Source organism: Borostomias antarcticus (assembly GCF_949987555.1).
Source record: "Borostomias antarcticus genome assembly, chromosome: 7".
Lineage (NCBI taxonomy): Eukaryota > Metazoa > Chordata > Actinopteri > Stomiiformes > Stomiidae > Borostomias > Borostomias antarcticus.
In genome coordinates this window covers 22,282,852-22,306,354 of record NC_140240.1, presented here as the reverse complement: position 1 = coordinate 22,306,354, position 23,503 = coordinate 22,282,852, and the positions used below count along the sequence as shown (strand labels likewise).

Here is a 23,503-nt window from a genome sequence, read left to right as displayed (position 1 = left end):
CCTCATATCTCTATGTAGATACCACCTCAGCCCAACTCCACATTTCTCTGAAATATGCTATGTCTCAAATGAGCAATCATACAACAGCTTGTTTGGTCCAGCCACATGATATTGCCGGTGACAATGGCTCTAGCAGAGCGAGCGCCCTGGGGGGATAGGGAGTGTTTGGTTACTGCGCCCCCGATCTCTCCCATTGTGGTTCGCTCCGGGTCTCATAGGAGGCTGAAAAGAGACATGTGTGCACGCGGGCCCACAGCGCAGGTGTCTACATCTGTTCAGTCCAGGGCAGATGCTCATGGTGGAGAGATGGAGGGAGATAAGACAGAGACAATGAGAATAAAGCAGTCCTACCCTCGTCACAAGGTATTTTATATCAATGGATGTGGTACAATTTCATTCGGATTGTGCACTGGTTCATTTGGTGACCAAACATTTTTTTGGGTTTCACACATGTTGCATCTTAAGACAACTTCCCCACGTGTTTTTATATGCAAACATTGGCTACCCAAACTTAGAATGTTTTTTGAGTTATCAAAATATATCGGGCCTAGCCTACCTGTCTTCACCTAAAATAATTTCCGCTAGCCATCTGAAAAGGTCCATAACACTTTAATCCCATAAAACCTCAACCCTTTTCCTCGTGTGTATCGGTCTTCAAATTTCGCCTGTGGTTTATGAATCCATCTTTCATAAACATTGATAGGCTATTAGTAGCCTAGTGTGTGACGTCGCGTAAACTATAAGCTAGGCTATCAGTTGTTGAATGATCGATTTATTCATAGGGGATCGGGCGTGTTGTGATGCGCCAACCCACGGGCGTGTACCCCGGGGAACGTGGCAGATGTGTTTTGATAAACATTGGCACGCGACTGGCTAGAGCACCGTGAAAAAAACTTGAGTCCCCCCCCTCCCTCCTTGTGTCACTCATTCACTCGCGCACACACGGGCGCGTCTCTCCACGGCACTCTTCCCCAAACCCAGCACGTCCCCGACAACAACACACGCAAATGAGACAGCAGCACGACCACGACACTAGTGGCTTGACCTGTGCCCCATCTTCAAGCAGCTGGTTTTAGTCATCCGACAGGACTCGTTGCCTCGCTCTCATGATTTGAGCAGGTAAACAGGCGAGTGACGGAGGCGGGCGAAACCCCAAAATATTATTCGCCATATTTAATATTAATCTTGACAGAAGCGTGATATTGCCATAACTGTTTGTAACCTTTTATTATGCCAAACTGTTTCGTTTGTGCTTTCTTCTGATTAAATTAAACGAAATAATGTTACCTTTTAGGTGACCCAGGCATATTGTTTTTCAACTTAACGATAACCGGCCAGATAACGCCGTGGTAACACATTTTGAACGGTCGTGGGTATAGGCCTATCAATGATATAAACCATTGATCACAAGCATCAACACCCCACATATACACACACACGTACCCTTTCGAGCTAATCTCATCCACACCACTTCATATGATCGATATCGTGTGATGCGCGCCATGTTTACGTTCCCACGAGTTACCATGTGGTGTCTACTCTTCGGGGACGAAAACTTCTGGCTTCCCCTCGCCATATGGCCCCGGATAGTCATACCGTTACAGGTTCTTTAACATGCTTCCAGTTCAATTTAGACGGTGCCCAGTGGACAGTCAGTGGCGTATAGAGACGTGCGCTTGTTAGGGAGAGAGGGAGAGAAAAAAACGTTTGGTTCGCGGCAGATGGCTTGTAAGGGTCTGGCAGCGTCTGAAGGCGTGTCGTGGTCCTTCACAGAAAATCCCCAAGGGCTACCCGCGCATTCAGAATCAATGAAAATTAAAGCGCATAGAATGGATGAATAGTCAGACCTCGAGTCACCCTTTTTGTTAGCGGCAGCTACTGGTGGGCAGGAGTTAAAACTACAGCAGTCACCTACAGTAGCACTTTAGTTAAACAGTCGCCCCGTTGCCATCTTTTTGGGAGAGAAGGTAGGAAAGTGTACCCTAGAAATAGGCTATTTTCATGAAAGAAAGGGATAGGTTTGTAGCAGGACGATGTTTTACGCGCCTTAAAGTCGGTATTGTTGATTGCAGAGAAATACGTTATGTGGTTCGTGTATAAAAACCTATGTCATCTATAGGTCATAACTACTACAGAGAAGTAATGCATTTCATCCAAGATGTTCCAGGACCTCTCATTTAGGCACACGTGTACAATGCAAAACGCAACGAAAGAGGACTGGAGAGATCTCACGTGGAGAGAAAAGGACAACGCCTACATTCTCTCGCGAATGAGGTTAAAATGAATGTGTTGAAATCATATGGTAACACACAACCACTGTATTAACCTATCCTGTATGCGTGTTGTAAATATCGGCAACAGGTATGGCAACAAATTCTGGGCACACAAGCTGAGCCCCCAATATGCGTATCTTAGGAGAGTGGCGCAATGTAGGCTATCTGTGTATGGTAACTATGGACCCCAGGCTATTATCCAAAAGAAAACCACAAGTAGCCTAATGAACGACCTAATTAAGAAAAAATCATACAGCCCCCACACTGCATTCACACAAAAGTAGCCAACTTGAATAATGGCCCCCTATTCTGTCGTTAGCTCAATTTAGGTTCAATTCTACACTATGGAAATAGAAAGAGAAGTCGTTTCATATTCAAGAACGAGGAGAAAAAAACAACTACAGGCTATTTGACTGCACTGCGTGCATTATTGTTCAAGTTCTTCAAAAGTTCGGGACATTGTGAGGGCTGCGCGCGCGCTCCCGGAAAAGCTCGCTCACGAGGGGAGAGCAGGTGCTGCTCGAATTACCATACAGCTGAGCGCACAGAGAGAAGCGAGAGAGCAAACTATTCCTTCAACTCACAAAAACAAAGTGCCCTCAGGACGGCCACGCGAACGATTTCTTCAAAGGCTACACACGCGCACGCACGGGCGCGCACAGGCGCCCACTTTGCACTTGGGGAATGAGAAAAGGAGAGTAGGCTAAATGGGAAAACTCTTCCCATACAAATGCAGTTTTGTTTTCTAACGTTTACCTCAGTCATCACATGTGCTGCCAAGGAATGTCCATTATGAAAGCCTTTAAGTAATTCAAAGCACCAAATTCTCCCACAACTCCCAGCACCAATACCGACATGTTTTTAGAGGGACACGAACAGTTAAATTAACTGACAAACAAACAATGGCACACCACATCTTTAGCATGACAAAAAAAACATCCTTGCTACAAAAGAAAACGATTGCACTCACTCGACCTAAATGTCTGGGACAATCATTCAAATTAAAAATCTATAGTCGCAGAAAAGTACATGTCCATATAAAATAATGATTAGGTTAACATGTACTCCAGTATACACATTGTTTTGTTTCTGGTGAAAATGAGCAAACTTCTTCAACAGGGTGAAGTAGCCTAGGTTTGTTTCCTGTAGCCCGATTGACTAAAATAGTTTTGCACTGTATGCTAGCCTAGTACATTTTCAATTGCTGTAGGCTATAGATTCAGATAGACTGCTAACTTGTGCTATTCGGACATGGAGTGTAGGGTGGTATTCCATTGTGATTCCTCGAGCCAGATTGGGGGTAGTTAATTTGCATGTTATTATCATAGCATGCGCCAGCCCATATAAAACTGGCGACAGGCGGCCTGCACTCAAGACAAACGCACAGTTAATACAGAGGAAAGACGTTGGTGGCGGGGAAGTATGTTGGATCACTGACAAAATCCTTTCTTGGGATAAACCAAGACACCAAAAGCTATTTCCCAATTCTGTCGTCCTCCTCGTTTTAACGGGGAGAAAAACTGTCTTATCTACTTTTTGTAATTGGACTGGGATTATCGTATTTTAACGGAATTGGAGGACAGTCCAGCAAAGTGGCCCTGTCCCTATATTTGTATTTTTGACCACTGGGATTTATCTTTTTTTTGTTTCTTGGAACTTGGACATGAACGAAAACATCGCGGCTGGTACAAGCAACTGATGCTTATAGAGACTGAAAAGCGTGCTCAATGAATCATTATCGGAGTTGTGGACGGGTTTGAAAGGAGGCATCCCCGAGGACACTTTGAGCGAAGTTGCCCCAAGACTTTTTACTATTTATTTATTTATTATTTATTAGGGGCCTTGTATAATATGGGGCGCTATATCCTCTTGACTATTACCATTATGTCCATATGGTTATGCCAGGTAAGACGCATCTAAAGATTCTCTATCTTAAATGTTTTACAACATCATAGCCTATAGCTACATTTACTACCGTATGTATCCGTAATAAACACAGTGTTTTTCAACAGGGGTTTTGTTCGGGAGTTTTCGAACTGAAGTTGCAAGAGTTTTTGAACAAAAAAGGAGTGCAGGGGAACAGAAACTGCTGCAAGGGAGGACTCACGTCTTCGTTTCAGCAGCAATGTGAATGTAAAACATTTTTCAGAATCTGTCTGAAACACTATCAGCCAAACGCATCACCGGAGCCACCTTGCAACTTCGGCGGCGCGGTGACGCCAGTGCTCGGGTCCAACTCGTTTCAAGTGCCCGAAGCCATCCCTGAGAGTTCATTCACCAACCCCATCAGAATAAACTTCGGTTTCACATGGCCGGTGAGTAGACTACTTTGGCGATAGTTCATTCGACTTATTGATGCCAATCTCAAGTCACGACAACATTGTTTACGTGCGTAAAATGTCCTCGTCTAATCCAAAGCAGCCAGTTAAGGAATGAGAGTAAACAAAAACATGTATTTAGTTGGATTGTGTTCAGAACGGCAAGTTACTCATTAGATTGGAGAACAATCAATTGAAGCCTCGGGTTAGACGTTATGTGCATTTCAACTGGCCACATGTCTAATGTCCATCTGTATGTTCTCAGGGGACCTTCTCACTGATCATTGAGGCATTGCACACAGACTCCAAAGAAGATCTTTCTACAGGTAACAACACAATACATTCCTGTGATTTTAAGTCCAGTTTGTTGTTCGCCATACATTTAACAGGTTTTGACCACTTATATTTTCCATCTCCAGAGAACCCAGACCGTGTTATCAGTACCATGGCCACCCAGAGGCATCTGACTGTGGGAGAGGAATGGTCTCAGGACCTGCACACCGGCGGAAGAACCGAACTTAAGTATTCGTACCGTTTCGTGTGCGACGAGCACTACTACGGCGACGGGTGCTCAGTGTTCTGCCGTCCCAGAGATGATGCTTTCGGCCACTTCACCTGTGGAGAACGCGGGGAGATCGTGTGCGACGCAGGGTGGAAAGGACACTACTGCACTGAACGTAAGTAGCGTGTTGATCTACGTCCACGTTTGGCCTAGGTGTTATGATATACGATGTCCTTTAGAGCACAATAGTTCGAAAATGAATACAGGTTTCGGAGAAAATAACGTTTTATAGACGTTTTATGATATATTCTATGGCATAAGTCGGATGGGGGCCTATTCGATTAGGCTATAGAAATGTGCGCCGTTAAAGCCAATGTGTGTGGAGACACCACGCTTCCACACACTCCCAAACACACGACCACTTTATTCAAATCAGGCGGAGGAAAGTTTTCGGAATAATCTCACGCGTGCCATAAATTTACAGGCTACGTCCGATTCGTTACTCATGGAGTGGGTCGGCTGCTGATTGGCTGAGGCGGGTGGGGTATTGTTTGAAGTGGGCAGCTGCCGGGAGAGAGTAGACAATGGAGCAGCTGTCGCGCACTGGCAACATACTCGCCAGCTGTCCACTCTTATCTGCCCCAATCCGAGACATTAAGGGGAGTTGTGTGCACAGAATGAATGAAAGAGCTTTGACCCACAGCGAAGAAAAAAGGACCTATGCCTGTGTGTGTGTGTGTGTGTGTGTGTGTGTGTGTGCGTGCGCGCGTGTGTGTATGTATGTATGTTTGTATGTAGCCTATGTATGTATCTATGTAGCCTGTGTGCTCTCTTTGGTGACAAGGTGATTGTGTTTTAGATGTGTTTTAACAATTAGGTTAGGATAATGAGTTTAGGGATTCTCATAATGAATTTGTTACGATTTAAGTAATGTTTTTTTTTCTTCAAAGCCAAATTTAACAACTTTTTTTTACTTTTATGTTTCTGTGATGCTTATATCTGTTTGATCTTCTTTCCAGCTATCTGCCTCCCAGGATGTGACGAAGAACATGGCTTCTGTGAGAAGCCCGGAGAGTGCAAGTAAGTGCAAAATAACCTCACATCATGCAAACTCATGACCAAATGAAATGTATTCAGAAATGAATCAGTTGTAGCCTAGGACACACAAAAGATTGTTCAGAGGGCTAACCAGTGTTTTATGATTGGTTGACAGGTGCAGAGTGGGTTTTAAAGGCCGCTACTGCGACGACTGCATCCGTTACCCAGGCTGCCTGCATGGGACCTGCCAGCAACCATGGCAGTGTAACTGTCAGGAGGGCTGGGGGGGGCTCTTCTGCAACCAAGGTGAGTCCCGCTGAACAAGAAAGAAAGACAGGGTATAGTCTCGCATAGCCAGACCAATATCTCCACACTTGGTTTACGCTGTGCCAGCGCTGGAGAAAGGTCTGGTTGGACTCATTACCATTTGTCCGATAGGGGGGAGAAAATAAAACACTGTATTTCTTTAAATCAATCGTCTTCAGTGGAGTGGTTGCTATAGGTTGTTGTTGTTTCACGTAGTCTGGGAGAATCTATCATCGCCACTCATTGGCCGGCCACATGAATCGGCGCCACTGATTGGGCAGCAATAAACGAATGACAAGGCTTATCCCCCAAATCTACATCCGTTGAGTCAGACTACACTGAACAAGTGAGAAGGACAGAGAGTGAAAAAAAAAAAACGAGAATCTGAACAGTTGTCAAGATGGATGTTAGAAGAGAATGAAAAAAGAGAGCAACAGGACAGAAAGAGTGATTGTTTTGCCACAATGTTCCACTGGGGGCTAATCCACATGTGCTGCTGCCGCCGTCTTCCTTCCAGATCTCAACTACTGCACTCACCACAAGCCTTGCATGAATGGTGCCACTTGTAGCAACACTGGCCAAGGGAGCTACACCTGTTCCTGTAGGCCGGGCTTCACTGGGTCCAGCTGTGAGATGGAGGTCAACGAATGTGCGGGAAACCCCTGTCGCAACGGAGGAAGTTGTTCTGTAAGTGGCCTCCGATCACATTTTTCTGGTCAAAAACCTACCAGTGATGTTTCTGCGTTAGAAAAATGACAATGATGAATAATACCGTTGTGGTATTGTGTAACTCCTTTTAATAAAAAATAAAAATAACACCTTGGATAAAACATTACGTTTCCCCATCTCATAGGATATGGAAAACACGTATACCTGCGCTTGCACTCCCGGTTTCTACGGCAACAACTGCGAGCTGAGCGTCATGACGTGCGCAGACGGGCCCTGTCTCAACGGAGGGCGCTGCACTGACAACCCCGGCGGAGGCTACTTCTGCCAGTGTCCCACAGGCTACGCTGGCTACACCTGCGAGAAAAAGATCGACCACTGCACCTCCAGTCCGTGCTCCAACGGTAAGGCTGCAGCGACTAACTCAAGAGATTCTTGTGGGATGGCTGTACCTTTATTGTTCCAGATCAAACAAAATTGAATATTACTTATATTTTGGATTTCAGTTTGTCCCCGAACTACGCACCACCCATTAATGCCAGTCCCTTTTCTCTGATCACAGGAGCCCACTGTGTTGATCTCGTCAACTCCTACCTGTGCCAGTGTCCGGAAGGCTTCACGGGCATGAACTGCGACCACACCGGTAACGAGTGCTCCGCGATCCCCTGCCAGAATGGCGGCACCTGCCAGGAAGGCCCAAACGGCTATGCGTGCACCTGCCCAACGGGTTACACGGGCCAGAACTGTAGCTCCCCCCTCAGCCGGTGTGAACATAACCCCTGCCACAACGGCGCCACCTGCCATGAGAGAGGCAACCGCTACGTGTGCGCCTGCGTGCCCGGCTACGGTGGCCGCAACTGCCAGTTCCTGCTCCCGGAGCACGCCGCTATACGGGGCTCCGAGATCCCCTGGATGGCCGTGGGCTCGGGGGTGGCGCTGGTGCTGCTGCTGCTGGCGGGCTGCGCGGTGCTGGTGGGTTGCGTCCGCTCCAAGGCGCAGCAGCGGCGCGGCCAAGGCGAGGTCGGCGAAGGGGAAACCATCAACAACCTGACCAACAACTGTCACCGGAGTGACAGGGACCTGGCGGTGAGTGTCGTCGCGATGTCGGGCGTCAAGAACATCAACAAGAAGATGGACCTCTGCGGTGGCGACCCGGACGACGGCGCGTCGCCAGGGAGGAGCGGCGGTTTCAAGAGCCGCCACCCGCCGGCAGACTATAACCTCGTGCGTGAGGTGAACTACGAGCAAGCCGCTAAAGAGGCGACGCTGGAGGCGGCCGGCGAGCAGAAGTGCCACGCCCCGGACCCATGCGAGTTTGAGGAGAAATCATGCACCAAACGATTAAAAAGGTAACACCTTTTGGCTCTAGCAGCCCAATCTAGGGCAAATTTGTTTAACTTTTCTCCACTTTGAATGTACAGTATCGGATGGCTAACGTCTATGTTTTCAACAGTGATGCATCGGAAAAGAAACTTCCAGAAATGTCTGCATGTGCGGACACCAAGTACAAATCCGTGTTTGTGATGTCTTCGGAGAAGGATGAATGTATAATTGCAACCGAGGTAAGTTTAGAACCTTTAAATTCATCTCGCTTCCAACTGCAATTGTTTTATAAACATTATTGTTCTGTTTTATAAAACAAACCAATTACTTATTGTTTCCTCTCTGTCTCCATAGGTGTAACGAGCCACCAAGTTGCTCATCTGCTCTATGGGAGAGTTTTTATACTCCTTCAAATGCTGCTCTAACCCTAGGGGGAGGTCTCCCACCTTGAGAATGCTGCTGATACTATGACGTTTAACTGATATTCAGACTGAGCTGGTTCTCTACTGGAAACTAAGCGCAGGCAGTGGTGGCCTGTGGGACAGGAATTGGAAGGGGCAAAAACATTTTATCTTTCAAAGCAACCATCACTCAAGTTTCTGTTGAAAGTTATTTTTTTAAAGATTTGTAATGAGATCAAAAAAGCGACTTTTACACAGAGATCATGTGTGAAGTAAAGATTTCAGTTAGTGTAAATGGAAACTTTGTTTTGGAAGTTTTTGCAAAATTTTTACCCATCCTTCTTCTCTAACCCACAAGCCGCCGCTGAGCGCAGGATCTGCATCAAACGGTGGATGTTTGGCCATACTGGCCTGTTCTTCACAAGGCTGTTCATATGGGCGGTGACCCCGTCACTAGACCTGTGAGGACTGTATACGTATAGTTGATCACTGTGTAAAACTGAAGTGAATTCTTTCTAAGCCCTCCGAACCCCTCCATTTATGACATAGTATTGTTATTGGACATGAAAACCTTATTTTAATTCTCTTTAAACATTTGTATTGATACGAATTATGTCCTTTTGTATAAAAAATTAAAAAAAAGAAAGAAGAAAAATAGAAAAAGAAACTATGATTTAAAGTTGTATGATTTAATTTAATTTAATTTAATGGTGTTATTTTATTTTGTATTATTGTATGTTATTGATGTTATGATTATTTAAGTTTGCTTTTTATTGCTGATATTTGCAAAGGCACTTCAGGTCAATGAGACTTTTTTTTTTTTAAGAAATGTTATTTAAGTAAAGAGGGACTGTACAAAAATATTGTTACTGTCTCCGGTACTGTTTTTGAATGAAGGATTTAGCGAAGACTATTTTTCCAAATAAATATTATTGAGCGTTAAAAAACTTTTGTGCAACTCTTGATTTGGTCACACTGTGGCTGTTCTAAGGGACACTGCTCTTTGGGGTCTGTGAGCAAAGTTAATCAGCAACATCTGTTGTCTTCCCTGGCTTCCCCATGGTGGGGTATTCTATGCTGACGCTGTTGGCCGCTGCCAGGAGTTGAAAGTGTCTCCTTGGAGACCGAGGGGGGGCTACTCATGGAAAAAAAACCATGCTAAGATTTACCACTCCCATTTTGTCCATGAATGAAAAAAAAACAGGTAAACATGGCTCTAATACTTATTCAAAGTAATGCTTTTTAAACATAGGTTTGGAAAAGTCATGGAAACATGGCCGTTTAGTCAAACGTTTTATGGTTTGCAAGCAAACATCAAGCTCTGGCTCCTTTTTTGTTTTCTATTTGCTATACCTTTTGTTCTTGTATCCAGCAAAGAATATACATTTGTTTCGGACAGAACTCAGTAACTGTAAGTTTAAAACCCTATGAAGTTGGCCTCTAAAGGGGTTTATAACCTCACAGCATCATTGGAACAGACTTCAGCAGACAATGATGGAATTGACAATGGGGCACACAAAAGGCTGCCCCTGGGAGGGCCTGTGTGTCCCTCGGCATGCTGGGAAAAAGAGAGTAACAGGAACAGATGTTGTTGAGTAACAGATGCCTTCTGGCCAGAGTTCAGGCACCACCAGCCACACTTTCAAAGGTTTGGGCTGGAATGAAACATTATCTATGGCATTTAAGAAAAGAGAGCTTTCACTATTGTATTTTCAAATAAATAAGTTAGGTAGACTGAAGTGAGCACCATGGGATTAGTCCATACACTGAACACAATTTTTGTTTTCAAGAATTTCATAAACAAGGAAAAATCTTTACAAAGTGCTCTACACAGCTACATAACATTCCCTTAAAATAAATATTCAGTTGGACAAAAAGCTGGCTTTTAGCCATAGAAGACTTTATTTGGAGAAAGAAATCTTTGAAATGTGTAAAATCACATGTTTTAAAATTCAATTGTCATTGAAGTAGTACAACATGTTATTTTTCATAAAAAGTTCAATCATGCCTTTAGTCTTTCAATACATACAAGAAGCTATATACCATTAAAAAATTACTTTTCTTACGACATTTAACTTGTTAAACATACATGAATGTAAAAATCAAAACAAAAAAACAACACAATAAACAAGTTAAATTCACCCTCCCTCCAAGAATGCAAATGAAAGGCCAAAAAACATAGTACATTACAAATATGGGATGCGTTCTGAAATGGCTTTAAAGCACACATGATACAGTACTGTACATGGGTCCACCTCAGACCAAATGTAAAAACCACTGGAGTTGTTGAGGATATATTAAAATCTCTAGAACAGCCTAATCATTGTTTTATTTACAGAGGTATGCCTGAACTAGGTGCTGGCACTTCACAAAGATCTGGGGGGGGGGGGGGGGGGGGGGTGAGCCCTTCAAAAGTTTGGAAAACATTTTCAGTCCATTGCCTATGGTATAATGGACATCTCTTAATTCTCTCATTGTTGTATAGAGAGGTCTATGAAGATGGACTCACCAATGCAGCACCTAGCTCCAAGATATCTTTGTGAACAAGCAAAATAATTCCTCATTTAAGTGGGACATTCTATGTCAAAGTTTAAAGTGATCTTAGTCTTTGCCGGCCCCACCCGTTTAAGTCTAGCAATGACTGTAAATATAAAGTTTATATAAACAATCACCTTTAAGGTGAGAAAAATAAGAATTTGTATCTCTGTAATAACCAAAAGTTAGAGATAGGAGATTTATCAAGGATGTGGGTCGGACAAAGGACTGAATTAAATTGCACATTGTGCAAAATGTGATTGTGCATAGAGATCAATTTAAAATTGTAATAAATATTAATGTGGTAAATAATATTACCACACACTTTTGACTTCGTCAGTATCTACTCAGGGGTGATTGTATAATTCATCATTCATTTCATTAGACCTAAAATAGTAAACAAGCATTGTATTACGCTGCTGGAGAAAAGGTTCTTTGCAACCATTCCCAGAGTGGCAAGAGCCCAGACACATTAAAGTAACAACAAATACACTTAGTTAAAGCCTGACAAATGATCAGCCAGCCAAGTTTCACTTAGTGGCTCATGTAGACTTTTAAGTTCTTTTGAATTGTCTGCCTTATTTTTTTCAACAAGTCAAGCAAGGTAAGTCATTATTGACAACGTAAAGGAATATTACACACATATTTGTTTTTAAGATGTAAAAAGTAAAATGGATTTCCTTAGCTTGAATTCCCACTGTTTTTGTTTTGATGTAGCTTAAACATGTGAAGCATAGTGACAGCCTGTGGACCGCCGAGGTAATTGTAGGTGTGTGTGTGTGTGTGTAAAACATGCTGAAATGTTTCCGAAACATTTCAAAAATAGTGTCCTTTATCCATTCTTGTCTCTATTTCGAGGTATATGATCCTGGGCCTTCATGTGGCACCTGTATAATGTTTCTATGCCGCCTGTGACGGCAACTTGCTTTCACTCTCCTCCCATCCTCCCTGCTTTTTCTAAACATCTATCCTTTTTTCTTCTTCTCTTCACCCGTTTCTGGTCTCTCTTTGTCTCCCTACTTTATCACCCTCTCCACATTGTCTCTCTTTCAGCCCCTTCCTCTTTCACCCCATGTCCTCTTAATCGTCTCCCTGACTCCACTGCCACTGCCCTCTGTTATTCTCCCCCTATCCCAAACCAACCCCTCCTAGCTAATCCCACGATGACTCCCTGTTGCACTGAGCTAGGCAATGTGGTGTGAAAACTACATTGCTTTGTACCTCGTTTCCCAGCCATTTAACCTGCACACCAATCAAACACTTAAAATGAGAAAAATGGGAATCACTAAGGTCCTTCAGGTTAGGGGGGCGCTATGAAGCAGGACTGGTTTGGAACTGGGCCCTCTAACGTAGACTCTAGGTATTCCGTACACTATGGTATTCTCAGCATAGTAGTGCGTCAATAGGGCTGCTCCCAATGCGCCGACTAGCATGAAAGATGGCTTAGTCACTGAAGAATTTACTTGGCCAACTAGTGAACTTTAATTGAAGGGATTTAGGCCAATAGGTTAAGAAAAACCACCACTGACTCATCAGAAAAGCTTCCCCGCGGCCATTTTGTAAGCAAAAAGGGGTGGACAGTCAGTACCTGCGAGGATAGTAAACAGACGGTCGGTGTGGGTGTCTTGTCCTTGGACTTGTCAGGAAGAGGGGGGAAATAAGGACGGCACAGATATAAATGTTATCAATAATAACCTGGGAGTACTTCTTGCGTTTTTAATATGCAAAAAAGCTAAACTGTACGGAATACTGTATGAGTCTACGCTAGTCGTCTAGGAGGACGAGCCGTGGCTGGGCATGCTGGCCATGCCGCCCATACCTGAGGGCCCCGCCAGGGCCGGGGGGCTGTGTTTGGTGGGGGAGGTGATCCCGAGCCCGCCGCGTCCCCCCTGGGGCTCGTGGTGGGCGTGCTGCAGGGCGTGGCGCTCCAGCAGGGTGCGGTGGGTGAACGCCCGGTGGCACACAGCGCACTGGAAGGTGCGCTCGGCGCGGTGCGTGCGCATGTGCACGTTCAGCGAGCTCTTCTGGGTGAAGCGCTTGCCGCAGACGGAGCACTGGAAGGCCCGCACGCCGGTGTGCACCACCATGTGCTTCAGGAGGTAGTCGCGCAGGGAGAAGGACCGCCAGCAGATGGAGCACTGGTGAGGCTTTTGACCTGTAAAACACACGCACGCACGCACACACACACACACACAAACACACACACGCACGCACGCACACACACACACAGAACAGAGAGAAGTCACTATCAGTATTGCATGTATGAATTATGAGTTGGGCTATCTGCATTAACAGAGAATTTGTTTTAAGTGTAAACAATAGTATTAAGCGACCCGACCCCGGATAAGTGGATGGGGACGGATGGATGGACAATAGTATTGCAATATGACAAAAAATGTGAGTATGTACTCAGGTGTCTTGTGTTATATTATTTTTGGTGGGTTTGTAGTGTTTATGTTTTTAATTAATTCCCCTCCGGGGACAATAAAGATTTATTGAATTGAATTGTGTCAAAACCACAGATTGCAGGAAAGTCATACCAGAGTGTATGAACATGTGCTTGCTGTAGTTCTTCCGGGAACGTAGCGATTTCCCACAGTGAGTGCAGTCAAAGGACGTCTCGGATCCCTGGGAGGAAGGGGAGGGGCCCGCCGAACAGGAAGTGGTTGACGGAGGGGGCGCGGGTGTCATGGGCGCCGGTGGTGGAGTGTGTTGGCTTGGCTCGCTTCCCGCCATGCTGTCAATCACCATGGGCCCGCCCACAAAAAAGGATGACTGAGATTGGCTGACTGGGTACTGGAAAAGAAGCTGTGGAAAAACGTGGATGGAGACAGAATGTCAGAGGTAATAGCTATTAGTCATTTTAGGGCTTCTTCATAGAAGCCATCACTGTTGTGGTAATTTAACACTAAACAGAATGTATTAGAAAAGGGTGCTAAAAGAGCGCAAACCTCCGCCCATGATGCATGTACAGTTGTTGAATGGTTGAATGGCTTGCTGTTGACTGGTAACTGCAGAAAGCTTTTAACGCCATGTCTGATGGAAGTGCACCCTACTGTTAATCACTCCTTGTTCACCGTTACGTTAATCACTCCTTGTTCAGTGGCACCGATCCTTCTGGTTGGCGTGATCTCGTCAGTTGTGATGCGTTTCACCTGTGCTAGCTACTAAGGGAGAACCATTTGCCCATAGGGCCCTACTTGTGTTTACAAATTGCGTGGTTTGTGGCATGACAAAATTGTCACTTTATGCCAAGTACTGCAGTGCCCTTTCAAAACGTGCACACAGCGCCCTCTGGCAGCTGGGTGGTGTACAACATTGTGGCCGTGGTAAATGTGTGACAATAAACTCAATACAGGGTAGATGGCGATGTCATACATTTCTCGAAAATCCAGAGAACCAGCTACAAGCCTACAATGAAGCTGTTCATTAGCTGGTCTTGCTGGATTTACCTGGTGGGTCAGCATGTCTGTCTAATGCGTCTGTCAGTCAGTCAGTCTACCCCGTCTGTCAGTCTGCCCTCCTGTTTATGGTCATGGGGCATATCCGTAGGACCTCTTCATTACCGCTTGCAGTCTTTTTTTAAACTTGCTCTCCATGAAGAAAAAAAAGAAGCTATTTCTTATCTACTTATTGAAGAATTTTGACCAACTAATATCAAAATGACAAGGGGTGGTCAACAAATCCAGTGAACAGGACGAGCCCTATAGTCCAACACTTGCCTCAGCACCATAGCCGACAGGTCACTCAGTAGCAGCTGTAGGCTGTGGAACTGCTCCCCTGGCTCATTTGTTAAGGCTGGGTTATAATCTGTAATGCCTAGTCTGTACATTATAGGTTACAATCAGCGGCCGTTCTATACAGGGGGGAGGGGTGACCTACGCAGCGTTGAGTGTCTTGAAAAGGATAAAACAAATTAAATGTATTATTATTTATTACAATCCTTAATGAAATCATACAACAACAACAACGACGCAGAAGGACAACAGACCTGGTTGTTGATGGACTGTGTGGAGGGAGGGGGAGTCAGCGGTTTGCTGACCCTCCCTCGGGGGTTAAAGGTCATGGTCTGAGGAGGCTCGCTCTGCGGCCAGAAGCTCTCAGAGAACACTCCCGGCTCATCGTAGAACTCCTAAGGGGACAGAAAGTTCCTTGTTCTTCAAACGAATTGGTCCCTCATAGGGATGTGCGCGACTAGTTGTTTAAACGACTAAACGGCGCAGCTTTTGCTAGTCGTTTAAGAAATAATAGTTGATTAAACTAAATATAATGGAATTAGATAAAAATAAAAAGATTTATAAAAAGACTTAAATAATTAGTCACCTCATTCATTCATCTGCGCAATCCCTATTGTTTATGCTGCGTTCCTTTTGTATGGGAGCTCTGGATCTGGCGCCTATCGTCTGACATCCGCGGTCTTTAATATTATAGTAATTTAACTTATGCTATTCAATGATCAGGGGTGTGCTCATGTTAATTAATGTAGCCTAATCATTTGGTTTGTGAAAGTCAAGAAGTGATGGAAATCTGTGCAACAATAGGCTATGACTAGATTCCAAGAGGCGCGCTCGCTTTCACAGCCTAATTGCTGAGTTGAACTGTGAAGGAGGCAGACCATTAAATTCGCAAAACATAGGTTTATGCATACTAGTATACATCCAAGCAACTGTCACAAAGTACCCCGTGTTTTAAATAGCCAAACCAGACTTGGAGCGAGAGAAAATTGGCTTCCGCTGAATGTTGGTTAGAAAGATAAAACTTTATGGCAGACACACAGGTCCATATAAAATATTATATATATATATATATATATATATATATAGCACAGTAGGCTATTATTTCTTTCACTTTATTATTTGCATCATTCTTTGTGGACCAATGTTTGAATAAATTTGCCTTCGAACGTTATTGCCCTCTCTGACATCCGCGGTCTTTATATGAAATCTAGTTTTAGCCTACTGAAACATTACAGGCTATAGGCTAGCCTACTCTTCAATTAAACAAAATAAATCACATTGATATCTTTGCTAAGTAATAAGCTGTAAGGACAGGCTGAACTACTGTTTTGCACTGGCAAACGGAGAGTGTAAATGGGCTGCCGCTGAGTGGTTGGGAAACATCAAGGATAGTCATGCATCTTAGCTTGCATCCTCGATTTTCCTAACTAGCACTTGTTGTAGAAACTTGGGAATCCTGTTTTAAGACTAGTCGTGTAGTCGGTTACAAAACCACCGTCTAGTCGTCAGTGACTAGACGCACATCCCTAGTCCCTCATAAACTAGAATACATGATGGCTGAGTAATCTGCATTGGCAGACACACTTATCCTAATTACAAAATGTGTTCATCTTAATATGGATCTTGACGTTCCATTATGCATTATTGTTGGGTAATTATTCTAAGGGGTAACCAACAAGGAGGTGTGGTTATCTGAAAGTACTAACACTGTGGAGGGGTGAAATCTCTCGAGGTATACCCAAAGTGCATTATTTTCAGATCTACTTGTTGTAGATACACCGCTTATACCATGGCAACTTGTAACAACTAACAAAATAAGCAGGCAGTACCTCCTTTCAGAGAAAAACATGTACCATTTGGGCATCAAATCCACAGAGGTGCATGGAGCACAGTGCCAAAACAACAAACGTGTGTCTGACTGTCCTAATATTGTGTCTATATACTGTCACTGCTGGAAATATGTCTCTGAAAGGAAGGTTATGATGGAGGGAATGGGAGGATGTGGGCTGGCAGGTTCAGGGTTACAGGTCATACTGGAGTGCGCTGGTGGTGGACAAGCAAGGAAATATCGGGTTTCTTATGGAAAGTGGACTGATGGGGGAAATCTGAGAGGATCCTGTAGAGTTTCTTAATTCCAGCAGATGAGAACGCTTAGGATGCAAACTACCGTTAAAACACCACAGAAGAGGCTGCTGCTGGTTCACCTGTCCAAAGCTGGGCATGGATTCCTGCGAGCCGTCCTGATCCCCATCCCGCCTTCCGTCCGCTAGGGCGAAGGCCTCCTGAATACTTTCATCTTTTATCACCACGCTCTCCCCGCCGGGAACCTGAGGAGGCAGAGGGACAAACGTCTCAAAAGTTACACTGCAACAGCGTGATGTCACTCCCGGAACAACTCTGGGTAATGAGCTTCTGAACATTCTGTCAGCGCCTGCAGGCATAACGCCAACACCTGTGCAAGCATAATATGACTAGGCCTTGGGCATTGGGACATGGGTAATATTGTTTTATGAAGTGTCACATTTCATAAAAATGCCTAAAGGATAAAAGGAATATTACTTCCCTCCCTGAGGGGAAGGCAGTTTTGTCTGCTATCATTTTAGGTGTAGCAACATTCAAATAAGCACAATTTGCATTTTCATAATCTGTAAACAACTGAAAAATGATGCAAAAAATATAACCTGGTGCTCTACCGGGGAGAGGTAATGAGATGGTGCTCTACCGGGGAGAGGTAATGAGATGGTGCTCTACCGGGGAGAGGTAATAAGATGGTGCTCTAACAGGGAGAGGTAATGAGATGGTGCTCTACCGGGGAGAGGTAATGAGATGGTGCTCTAACAGGGAGAGGTAATGAGATGGTCCACTTGGTGCTCTAAGATCTCTGGGAAAGGAGCAATAGAAAAGGAGAAAACGGATCCAGGCAAACTCAGGACTGATGAAGACCGCTAGGTGGAAACATGTTGACGCGTAAGCCATGATTTGATAAAGGCTTTTTAAACTAAAACTACTCCTGCCTCCGCATCCCTTGAGTTGCCTGGATCCGTTTTCTCCTTTTTCAACTGAAAAATGATCTTGCCCTACTTGGGGAGCAAATCATCAGTTTCCGTCACTCTAATTAGCTATCTATCTAATTGCCAAGCAACAAGCCCAAGTGTTGGGGTGGGACAACTGACATGGCTTTTTTTTAAATGATTGGTTTGCGTAATTAACTGCTTAATAAATCCGATCATAACCCCACTATCAGGAACATTACAAAAATGTAAAAGACAATATTTCAAATTTGGATTGAAACTAATTTACTAATACTTTTAGATGCTTACTATTATGTACATAAGACCCTCAATTACATAGTTAGAAGGATCTTGGGTTTACAGGGGATTCAAAAACGGCGGATTTGGCTAGAAGCAATGTAACGTTAGCACTGACTCTAGCACTTCAACCAGAAGTTAACTTGTTTAATGACCCAATGAAGGTGTGCTAAGTCCATAGAATATCAATTACACTAAAAAAAACGATTCAAAAACAGTCTCCCCTCAATGCTACAGGGCCTGGTCACTGGCTCTAGTCCCGCCACCCACAGTGACCAGCCCCCTCCTCCTCCTCCTCCTCCTCCTCCCCCTCCTCCTCCTCCTACCTGCAGTCTGAGCGGCTGCCTCTGCTTGCGGCTGTGTCCCGCCCCTCTGTCTCTGTCTCCGTCCCTGCCTCTTCCGTCCCGTCCGTCCATCTCCTCCTCCTCGCTGAACCTCTCCATCCCCACAAGGTCGTCGGAGAGGTCGGCCGTGCTGCCGCGGATGCTGTCCACACTGCCCATCCCCGAGCTGCACGCCGCCGCCAGGTTCCCCATGCTGGTGGCGCCGCCACCGCCGCCGCTGCCGGCATTGTTGCCAGCGTTGGCGGTCTGCGCCAGCAGGTCCCGCAGCTTGTACCTCACGTCCTGAGCGCAGCTCGAGCTCTGCTTCATGAGAACAGAACCCGCTCCACCGGGGCCCATCCCGTCGGCCCCGCCGGCGCCGCCGCACATGGGGCCGGGATCCATGTCTCCCAGCGCCAGCAGTCCCACCGGGGCGGCCTGCTCCAGGGGACCGGCGCCACTCTCGCCGCCGCCGCCCAGGCCCGCTGCGCCCATGTTGCTGGCCACGCAGTCGCCCATGGCGAAGTTGGTGAAGCTCTGGAAGCCCCCGCCACCGCCCCCGCCGCTCTCCCTCCCTTTCCCCCCGCCTCCTCCGCGCTCCTCCTGCTTAGGGAGAACGCCTCCGATCATCCCCCCCCCTCCTCCTCCTCTTTCCACCGCCTGCGCGGCCGCCTTCCTCTGCGAGATGATCTGCGTGCACTCGTCGATCACCGTCTTGATCTGCAGGATGCTGGCGGCCGTCAGGATGCAGAGAGCCTGCGACTGGAGCACCACCAGCGAGCCGCTGTACATGAAGTCCACCAGCTGCTTCACCGTCTCCGCCGGCACCAGCGGCGGCACCGAGATCTCCGAGTGGCCCAGCAGCAGCTTGTCCTGGAGGTAGAGGTGTCATTATCAGTAGCTGTGTTCGGAATCGCTCCCTCGTTCCCTCACTCCCTTTTCCCTATATAGGGTTCACCATGTAGTGAACTACCTAGGGAACGGTGAAAATGTAGGGTACATGCACTGTTCCCTGCAAAACAAGGTGAATTGTGGGTAATAAATAGTGGACTATATAGGGAATGAAAATTCAGTGGAGAATTCGGACACTACAAACAAAATGCTGGGGTTGGGTTAGGCTGGACTGGACTGGACTGGACTGGGCTGGGCTGGGCTGGGCTGGGCTGGAGATTTGAGGCTTTGAAATGTCCCAATGATGTCTGGCATATCAGACAGAATGGCTTACCATTACGTTCTATGAAGAAAAAATGACTCTCCCACTCGGGTAAAAAATGTCGTTCGTCTTCATATTTTCTTTTCGCTGTGCATTTCTTTCCAGCCATTCTTTGGTTGTGTACAGTAGCCTATGCTATGTTAGCTTTTGTCGTAAAAGAGAATGACCCACGCAAAGCAAATTATTTTGTTTACAATTATTTTGTTACCAAAGTGATTTGCTACCTATATGATTGGTTTGAAGTGGTTCTCACACGACTTCCTCGCGACCTAGCGAAACGAATCAAATCTGCAATAAACTAAAATGGGCAGGAAGAAATGCACAGCGAAACTAGAGAGAGAGAGAGAGAGAGAGAGAGAGAGAGAAACGTTCTTATGGAATGAATGAATTTATTTTTTTAATGAAAGGATGGAAGAGCCGCAAGCCAACTTTTTTTTAATCAATGGATGGAGGAGCCGCACATTGACGGGCAAAGAGCCGCATGCGGCTCGCGAGCCGCGGGTTGGCCATCCTTGATATAGTGAATAGGAAGCGATTCCGAACACAGCTAGTGTTATCGCGGTATTATAAAATGTGCTACTGATACACACACTAAAATAAGTTTTACATTGAAAACCACACATACAATTAGCAGCACTATGCACTTTTTTGTTTGCATAAACATTAAAATAATTCTTGGAGACAGTTGCTAACTTTGGTTGATGCTGGACAGTATTTACAGTGAGTATTTCAAAGCGCAGAAATCAATTACGGTTTTAGTGATAATTTTAGCGCGGTAAATGTAATCAAATGTTATCGTGGTTTATCATTCTATCGGTTATTGTCACCTGGAAGAAGGGGCTGCCGGCGGCCAGGACGCAGGCGTGCGCGCGCAGCGAGGCGTCGTGGATGCGCACCGTCACGTCGCAGAAGAGGCCCTCGCGCCGCTGGGAGCGCAGCGCCTCCAGCACAGACTGGCTGGAGTTGTGGAGGTGGATGTAGTGCACGGTCTCCGTGCCGGACGCCATGGCCGCGGTCAGAGGTGGGCCGCCGGGTACAGGCGCGTGCTGGGTGTGGGCGTGGTGGGGAAGTGGAGGGATGATGTGCCTGGAGGTAGAGGAGGGCTCGCGGTTCTGCGTCAGCTGGAGGCCGAGGGAGGACAGGGAGGGGAAGGCGAATGGAGCATGGGCCACGACGGGGCCGTCGGCTCCCCTCAGGCTGTCATGGACGACGGGGTCAATTTTTTCTGAGCTGTGTGTCCGGGATCTCTGCAGGTGTCATAGAGGTTACCCAAGGGAAGGTCGGGTAAACTTCTGGCTAGGTTTGATGGGCTTCCGGTGGTGCTGCAGTCTCTCACTCCTGGTATAAGCCTGCTGAAAAGACATGCTATTCAGCCCAACTGTTTAAAGTCCCAAACATATAATTGTAGTTGTTCAGTATTGGGCTTTTAACCTTGGTTGAAATGATTAAAGTAACATAAGGCTACTGGCAGTGTGGCCACTTTTCATAGATTGCACAGATAACACAGTTCTTCTGGGAAACAGTTAACAAGTCAGCGACAGAAGTTAGTCAGATAAACGACAACTATACAAAAGCCAACTTACCCCCACCACAGCACGTTATTAGGGAGCTAGCTAGCTAGCTACCTAGCTTCGGTAGTGTATGCTAAGCTAAGTAGCTATTAAACATGAAGCTGCTTGAGGTAAAACATTCAACTATATATAAATTTAGCTAGGTAGCAGTAAAACATAGCCAACTAATGTCATAAGGCAAATCAGTCTAATAAAGCGACAGACTACACTTGCTAGCTAGATATGTCATAGCACTATACATATTTGGATAGCTAGCTAGCTAGCTTTGCCAATGTTGACATTCCTTCGCAAACAAATTCAACACCGCGCATGCACGGCAAATATTTGAAAATGTTTATCAGCGAACTACTTCAAATGTAGCTGTAGTTAGCTAGCTTTCTACATATATAACGCCAAGTATACTACTACCACGCTAGCGCCACGAAATGGTTGGTTGGAAACGGAATATTTAGCCAACCTAACCCATATGCTAGCTTTCGTTAGCCAGCTAGCTAGCTAGCTAGCATTTCCCCCGGCTAGCCCGTAGGTACAACAGTCAGGCAGCGGTCTTCGTTCAACCAACTAAGATTGCATTTCATCCTTCTCATATTTTATTCATAGCTACATACCTGAAGCGTGTAAAGATGAATTGCATTTCAATTTCAAAACATTAACGTGCATGACGTTCCATTGGTCACCGCAAGCTAGCGAGCGAGCTAGTCCGACGTATCCCTCCAACACTTGACTGCCTGTGTGCAAATGCAGGCAGTGACAGTAGACAGGCTGCAGCTTTTGCAGCATCTCAGATCTGTTGAATAGATGCCCCTTTCACCTATCACCATTATGATATATCTGATTATAATACCTCCATTTATTGCTCTGCATTAATTCAATTGCACTACTTTGATGCTCTATGCTCTTCTGATTGATATTAAAACACTGCAGAACGAATTTACTTCACTGTTATGCCTAATTATGTAAACTACTGTTTGGTTCTGCCACCCCATAGCCTAAGCAAGAATTCAACGTGTCATACTGTATGTACATGATACAATGAAATGCCTAAATGTTAAGCATAGCTACAAGGTAGGCCTAAGCAATTCCTTATCTGACGTAGGCTATGTTTGTACAGTACTTTATTTCATTACCTGTCTGTAAAAAGTAACTTTATATGAATTGTATAGACTCAGGCCCGATACAGGTTAGGCTATAGGTGGAACATTATTGTATGTTTTATATGGATCAGGTTGTTGCACACCTCCATCGACCTTCACTGTTAAACTGTAGGAAAGAAAGACTTCTCGAGAGTTTACTGCACGACAAAATATAATTTAATTAATTTATATATCACTGGTTTGAACACATCTATTATGATGTATAAAATAAAATGTCCCAGTATACCCTCCTTAGTCTCAGTGTAAAGCATGGCATGCGTTCTCCATAGAGCTTTGGACATATAAAGCTACAGGTCATCTTACAGTAGGACTCACAGACACAAATACACACAAAAGCGTTCTGAGTATCCTCTCTTTTCATGGGGCCCAATAAACATTTAGTATTCTATGTGCACAAAATGTATAGAGGTGGGATTCATCACAACACCTAAAAGTATGGTAGTTCACATTTAGCAACACGGCTAATACTTTAACTGTAGGTTGGGTGGGTCACGTCCCAAGTATTATTAGGAAAAGTGGTTTTGCGAAATGTGCAATAATTATGAGAGCTACATTGACTTATACACAAAAAAGGATTAGTAGTACATGATGTGAGTGTGTGGTGTGTAAAATGAGATTTGTACAGCCGTGACTCAACATTCAACCCTGTAAGCATCAAGCCCTTTTGAAACCAGTAGTTAAAGGGTCAATAATTTAATCAAATGCTTTAGCCACTAATGCAATTGAGAGCTCCTCTGAAATACTATATACTCTAGTAACTTACATATCAAAAGTACAAGGAATTTGTGCTGTCCAAAAACTCTAAGGACCTCTGGGAAGTCACCCTAACTACAAT

The 23,503-nt window shown here is 45.2% G+C and overlaps 2 protein-coding genes across 2 annotated transcripts; one reads left to right on the top strand and one right to left on the bottom strand.

The window, feature by feature from the left end:
- Window positions 1–4,124: 4,124 nt before the first annotated feature.
- dla (deltaA) lies at window positions 4,125–8,786 on the top strand (the record flags this gene model as incomplete). The annotated part of the gene is made up of 11 exons (XM_084441383.1): window positions 4,125–4,178; window positions 4,286–4,588; window positions 4,857–4,917; window positions 5,011–5,268; window positions 6,113–6,173; window positions 6,307–6,437; window positions 6,955–7,124; window positions 7,291–7,507; window positions 7,666–8,452; window positions 8,557–8,665; window positions 8,781–8,786. The coding sequence occupies 11 exons, from the start codon at window positions 4,125–4,127 to the stop codon at window positions 8,784–8,786; spliced, it is 2,157 nt and encodes a 718-aa protein (XP_084297509.1).
- Window positions 8,787–10,706: 1,920 nt separating this feature from the next.
- Window positions 10,707–22,229, bottom strand: zbtb45 (zinc finger and BTB domain containing 45). The gene is made up of 8 exons (XM_084441278.1): window positions 22,123–22,229; window positions 20,771–21,292; window positions 18,734–19,603; window positions 17,304–17,426; window positions 15,354–15,494; window positions 13,903–14,170; window positions 13,182–13,517; window positions 10,707–12,998 (listed from the first exon to the last, which is right to left on the bottom strand). Exons 2-8 carry the CDS (start codon window positions 20,948–20,950, stop codon window positions 12,895–12,897), a joined length of 2,022 nt encoding a protein of 673 aa, XP_084297404.1. The 5' UTR covers window positions 20,951–21,292; window positions 22,123–22,229; the 3' UTR covers window positions 10,707–12,894.
- Window positions 22,230–23,503: the final 1,274 nt, after the last annotated feature.

What these genes read in the sequence shown, in the direction of transcription:
- zbtb45 (XM_084441278.1), bottom strand. Translation starts at nt 20,950, where the DNA reads ATGGCGTCCGGCACGGAGACCGTGCACTACATCCACCTCCACAACTCC. An exon ending in CCGGCAGCCCCTTCTTCCAG is followed by an intron (nt 19,604 to 20,770) that starts GTGACAATAACC and finishes CTCTACCTCCAG; the next exon opens with GACAAGCTGCTGCTGGGCCA. An exon ending in CACAGTCCATCAACAACCAG is followed by an intron (nt 14,171 to 15,353) that starts GTCTGTTGTCCT and finishes GTTTTTCCACAG; the next exon opens with CTTCTTTTCCAGTACCCAGT.